The 5,968-nt window shown below is 35.9% G+C and overlaps 1 protein-coding gene across 2 annotated transcripts; it reads right to left on the bottom strand.

Annotated features, from left to right (window-relative positions):
* Positions 1-493: 493 nt before the first annotated feature.
* On the bottom strand, positions 494-5,732 carry LOC127125957 (YTH domain-containing protein ECT4). 2 transcript variants are annotated; one of them, XM_051054820.1, is made up of 9 exons: positions 5,528-5,732; positions 4,508-4,581; positions 4,325-4,421; positions 3,965-4,038; positions 2,601-3,137; positions 1,666-2,244; positions 1,356-1,568; positions 1,126-1,275; positions 494-988 (listed from the first exon to the last, which is right to left on the bottom strand). In XM_051054820.1, exons 1-9 carry the CDS (start codon positions 5,556-5,558, stop codon positions 773-775), a joined length of 1,971 nt encoding a protein of 656 aa, XP_050910777.1. In that variant the 5' UTR covers positions 5,559-5,732; the 3' UTR covers positions 494-772. The 2 variants fall into 2 exon arrangements, with proteins under 2 accessions (XP_050910777.1, XP_050910782.1); XM_051054825.1 differs by lacking the exon at positions 5,528-5,732 and having other exon boundaries at positions 4,320-4,421; positions 4,508-4,587.
* Positions 5,733-5,968: the final 236 nt, after the last annotated feature.

The following is a 5,968-nucleotide window of genomic DNA, read 5'->3' as shown; positions in this document are numbered from 1 at the left end:
TTGAGTTTGAACTCCGTACTCTAAAGGAAGGTTTTAAGTTTGATCGACGTATGATAGTGTAGATCTACAGTGTAGATCTGATAGAGTAATCTAGGAGTTAGTTACTTGTTGAGAGAGTTGAGTGTCTTCCAAAATTGTTTTCTCTTGACTTCTTTTGCAAGATTAGGTTGGCCATTATGCTTAATATGAGCAGAACATACATTATCCAAGTAGGTAGTGAGTTGAATTTTGTTGTGTATCAAAGATAAATTGAGTCGTTAGATCACTTGTTTGTAATGATCATAATATGTTTGTCGTATAGTATAGGATTCTTAAATGAAGAGGGCGACTTTAGGCCTAGTCACAATTTGACATGAAGTGGTCACTAGGTGATACATAAAATTATTTTTGCAAAGAGAAGATAGAAATATGAAGAGAAGATGAGAGAAAGAGGTGTAAAAATAAGGGCAAGAGAAGCATGTAGAACATATAAATCACTAAATCCAACAAAAACTAATCAAGCATGTTTTTCATTCTCAGCAATACTGTCATCATTAGAAAATATATCTTCATGGATTAGAGAGGCCACTCTCACACACACATAATATCAAGTCTTGACATCCTATTAGACTATCTAAGAAAAAGATAAACTGATATACTCCACTAAAAGATTAAGGTCAAACAAACTAGGTCAAGCATTAAAAAAAACACAAAAACTTTCTCCATACTGAAGTAATTCAAGAAAAAGGATAAAAAGGTTTGGAGGGGGATTGAAAATCACATTTTAACCACTCTAAGGCTTGACTTTGTCACCGATTTTGTCACCGGTTAAGCAGCTATTCAAAGAGTCTGCAGGTGGTTCAGTAGAAGTAGGTCCGCCATTCACTTCTGTAAGATTCTCCCTTGTTTCTGCTACATCCGGAATAACTGATTCATTTGTCAAAGTTCCATCATGGGACTTAGGCAACATGTCTGTTCCAACAGTTGTTAAATCATTGGACTTGCTGACCTGTAATTAAACAGGGGTTTTTGAAATGTCAAATCGGTAGGAGATCAATCAAATGCATGTTCTTCAATGCATCTTAGTATATCCTCAATTAAGGTATGTTGAAATAAATTAAATAATTAATTGTAAAGTGCATATACCGTCTCTTTTGTGAGCAATTGTTCCTTGGCTTTTTTCTCCTGAGTTGTCTTTTCACGAGCCTCGTAAAATCCAAAATCATCCAGAATGCATGTTTTGCTTGAATACTCCTTGAAGATTTTGAGAATTTCAATACCCTTCTCAAACTTGACCTGCACAGGAATGTAGTTAAGCATTGTTTATTGAAGGTATATAGGGTTTATAGGAACAGAACGGATCGCTGAGTAAATACCTCTTGAGTGTCCCTACTGTTTGTAACAGGCTTGTATTCATTGTTTTCTAGCGTTATGTGTCTCAACACATTATTTGGGATATCCTTTATGATATGCCACTTCACAGAAAAGCAACCAGTCCACCTGTCCTGCTGCCAATACTCTACTGTTCTGTCAAAATCAACTGGACTCACCATTTCTGCCAAACCAACAAACTGTCCACTAGTATTGACCTGCAACAGAAATCATTGAGGCAAAAAGTGTGGCTCTGTAAAACCAAGAAAATATAAGAATTTCAAACAAAATACTGCATCGACTTTGCTAACTCACCGAAAATAGCAAAAATATGGGACAGTCACCAGGCTTCTCCTTGGCTTCCTGATATGCTGCATCTAGCTTCTTGTTGCCATTAGGGGTGCTTGTCCACACATTATATTTCATGCTTTTATGAATATCATCCTCACTATAAGATTTGATGACATAAAACTTTGCATCAGAATAACTCTCAGATAAATCTTCCCCGTTGTAATGTTGCTTGTTGGGAACTGGATGCACTTCTTTATCATCATCACTCTTGACAGGAAGGTCCTGACCCTTGAGCAATAATGTGACAGGTCCAAGACTTTTGACATTTTTATCATCAGAACTGTTGGAACCTCTTGGTCCCTTGTTCAGCTCACCAAAGCCATCTGTGTTTTTTTTGACATGGTCAAAACCTCGGCCATAACCTGAGGTTTTAAACTTGTTATCAAAAGGACCTGCTCTGGATCCATATGCAGTAGATCCAAAATTTGACCTAGCTCTGTATGTGTTTCCATATTGGCTGTACGCCGTGTTGCTTGGGTACATCCCATTAGCATATCCAGAAGACAGACCCAGTCCAGATGAATGCATGGAAGCATACATGTTCTGCAACCCAGGAATAATATTTACATAAATTTTGAATATTTTCTATTAATAGAACACAAATGTTGTGCACAAACAAAAAAATAAAACTGCCTACTCTACTGTAGAATAGGTGATGCATACACGGAATCCTGGCAATGTGGTTAGATAAATGTATAAATTATAAAAACGTGCATCATGACAACAATAGTCATACCCATAATAAACATATATGATGAAAAATTAATATATAAATGGAAAGTTGGTTGAGAATAATAGAGTAAATTTTGAGAAGTTAAGATAGGAAACAAATGTATGCAAGTACTTAGATACTTTAGTCTAAAGGTTAGAAGCAAGAAATGGGATGATAGTGAACATACTGTGAATTGTGGAAGTGGCTGGGGAAAATTGGTATTCCTTTGAGAGTTGTAATCTTTGGCAGGCATAGCTGGCGAAGATAATCCAAATTTTGCTCCATGTTTGGACTGCCTGTCAGAAAATAATGAGGGATCCGAAGGATATGATGGCTGAGTCCCATTAGTACCTACTCTTGGATCTTGATATTCCGCCACGGGAAAGCCAGCTCTTTGGTAAGCATCATTTGACCCATTATTGTTTGAAGAATATCCATTTGCCACAGTAGTGGAGCTTCCTTTATTCATTACTGATGTAGGGACATGTTCAGCAGTAACATCAGTTGAAGTTTTCCCTCCATGACCATTTATTTTGTTAGCACCATATGTTCCATTGGCAGAAGCTGGAGGATGATAATATGAAGGATACTGGTACTGTTGGATCCCATAAATCGCTTCATCAGGTGGAAGGGATGGAGATGAACTGGGAGATGGATAGGACCCATATGGTGCATAACCATAACCTTGAGGGTACATGTAAGAACCACTATCTCCGAAAACACCCTGTTAGTCAGTTCAATAAACAAAACCTGGTTAAGAACGCTCAAGGATTCAGCATTTCTGTCAAATTATAATTAGTTGCATGAAAATGGTAAGAAACAAATTATATTAGCAATGATACAAGGAGGAAAAATAAGATAAGAAACTACACTTAATAGAACTAGGTACATGAAGGAAATAACTAGGGTTGATACATCCCATGAGGATTGTGCCCAATACCCCGACACTTTTCTGGCTTGTTGGGTAATAAAAACAAAACCCTTTGCTTTATTGAGGATAGTGTTAATCCCAACAAGCCCTTAGATTTATGCACTGGCATGTGGTATGCCTTTCTTTGCTTGACAAATTACTCAAAGCCCCCCATATTTTACGCAAAATCTCCTAAAAACAAAAAAGGGAGGTATAACTTCCAAGACAACAATGGTGTAGAATTTGTGAGTGCAATTTCAGCCGAAGTTGTCATAGCCGCAAAATGATGGTTGGCTCATCAAATGATCAAACTCAAACCAGATTCACTAAAAGGCCTAGGATTTGTGATCATCAAGAAAATAAAATCATAAATAAAGCACTGCAATTTAAAATTGAAATGGAACACAAACATATGTATACAGAAACTGCATTTAAAAGTAATCAGTCGTAATAGTAACTAGTAAGCAACAATCCTCGGCATTAAATATAGTAATAGAATTACCCAACATCTAATAGACCTTAATCTTATTCAACACTGTTTCGAAGAGGTTAACCCCATTAAAAAAACAACACTCAATTATTATAAATAAATTATAAACACATAATTATCACAAATTCCAATAACTATTATAAGTACATACTTGCGCCATCCCGCCATTGGAGTTCACATAGCTGTTATAAGGATTCCATTCATAGTTGTTTTGCCCTTCATAACCTGTAGTTGTACACTCCCATTACCACATAATTTTTTCCATAAAAAATAATATGTTCTCAAATAGAAGTGTTGTCAATCGCGTAAAACAACAGTTTATTCAATTCTGCAATGCTACAGTGCTATAGTGCCTTCTCTAGCCACTATTTGACAAAATTGAACTAATTAGCCTATCACATAACAATAGTGGTTTCTTCAAACCCTGCTACGTCAAAAGTGCTGCTATTCGACAAGATTAAGAATAAACAACCTCCACATTATTCACTCAAGTCATAGCAGCTTACCTTACCTCCATAATAGTATGCAGTAGAAGGGTGTACATGTGGAACAAAACTCGCATTTGGATTAAATGGCTTGGGCCCGTCATTAGCAGGACCATGTCCATTCTGTTACATAGAATTATATTATAAGAATCAATCAATAGCCTACAATTCCAAACACACTAATGCTCAGTACACTGTTCAATCCTCACCTTTGGAGGCTCAGGAACCACAACTGTCCTGGAGTCAGAATCCAAGGATATATTCTGTAGCCTCTCTGCAACTTCTGTAACAATTAGGGTAAAGGAAATCAATATTCATTCAACAAATCGTTTCACAACCACATGCATAAAAAAACACTTAACAATAAACAACAAAGAGAAAAAGTACAAGAAGGATAAAAATTTCAAGCAGCTCAACACAAGTATACCCTTCAGTAAAATTCAACAAAGAGAAACTATGGATGGAGTAGACACCAAATATTTGAACTCAGACACATACAATGGCATTGGTGTTACTGTTGACTTGTTGTCAACAAGAAAATACAACGCTTACCGCTTGACAACAAGCGTTTTGATTTGTTCAAATTCCACTATACTATACTTGTAAAACATCAGCTATGACAGGGTTTTTTTACAATCCCAATGGCAAATTTTCTGAAGTATTGTGGCTCAAATTGGCGGATGTTTGCTTCCCGCAATCAACAACACTGGTACAGCCACTATTCAACAACATTTACACACACACACACACATAGCCACTAAAAGTAAAAGCAAAAGGTAAAGGAGAAACAATTTCCATTGAAATAACAATAGCACATGCCCACAAAAAAAAAACACTCACAACAACCATAGTGAATAGGGTTTAAAAGCCCCAAATAATCTGAACAAATCAGCTCATAGCAAATTAGGTCATAGACACAAATTAACGATACCATAGCTACCACAGTTAGCACCACAAAATTAAAGTCTTGAAAATCATGATTACAGTGGAATCAATAATATCCATATCTCAAAACCTAATTATAATATACTACAATAAAATTCAAGAAATGAAATTTAACCATAGAAAACGAAACCCTATTTACACACAAACGCAAAAATACCCTTTTCACATATATTCAAGAAATTGAACAAACTATACGAAAAAAATTAAACAAACGAATCAAAAAAACAAGCATCGAGTAGATAATAGAGAAGAAAAAGCGAAAAGAGAGTGGAAGAAAAGGATACTTGAAGGGTCTGGTGATGAAGCAGTTGACATGATGGATGAAATGAATCGACGACGACGCAGCCGATGAGTGAGAGAGTGAGAGAGAAAAGATGAGAGAGAAAGAGGAAGGAGTGTATTTATAGTGGAGAAGCTTGGAGAAGGGGTCGGCGCTATAGCACCGTGAGTGTTGGGGTTTTGAACAACGCGACTCTATTCAAGAGATTTAAGCCCAAATTTTCACTATTTCTTTAGGTTTAAATATGCTTTCACTATTTCATTTTCATTTTCATTTTTACTTTTTGTATGGTGTCTAATCATAGTAAAATTGTTTTGGGCATCTCGGCATTATTATTTATTTATTTTATTTTGACGGATTAAAATTAAATATTCTCATGATCACATGGTGATACAAGTATAAAATTTTTAATATCTTTGGATTGTTCAGAGTGCTCAATAAGCTC

The sequence above is a fragment of the Lathyrus oleraceus genome, chromosome 1, assembly GCF_024323335.1.
Source record: "Lathyrus oleraceus cultivar Zhongwan6 chromosome 1, CAAS_Psat_ZW6_1.0, whole genome shotgun sequence".
In the NCBI taxonomy this organism is placed as follows: Eukaryota; Viridiplantae; Streptophyta; class Magnoliopsida; order Fabales; family Fabaceae; genus Lathyrus; species Lathyrus oleraceus.
Note: the sequence above shows the minus strand (reverse complement) of the source record. Positions and strands in the feature narration are given on the sequence as shown.

What these genes read in the sequence shown, in the direction of transcription:
- LOC127125957 (XM_051054820.1), bottom strand. Translation starts at nt 5,558, where the DNA reads ATGTCAACTGCTTCATCACCAGACCCTTCAA. An exon ending in TACTGCATACTATTATGGAG is followed by an intron (nt 4,039 to 4,324) that starts GTAAGGTAAGCT and finishes GTACAACTACAG; the next exon opens with GTTATGAAGGGCAAAACAAC. An exon ending in CCAATGGCGGGATGGCGCAA is followed by an intron (nt 3,138 to 3,964) that starts GTATGTACTTAT and finishes ACTGACTAACAG; the next exon opens with GGTGTTTTCGGAGATAGTGG.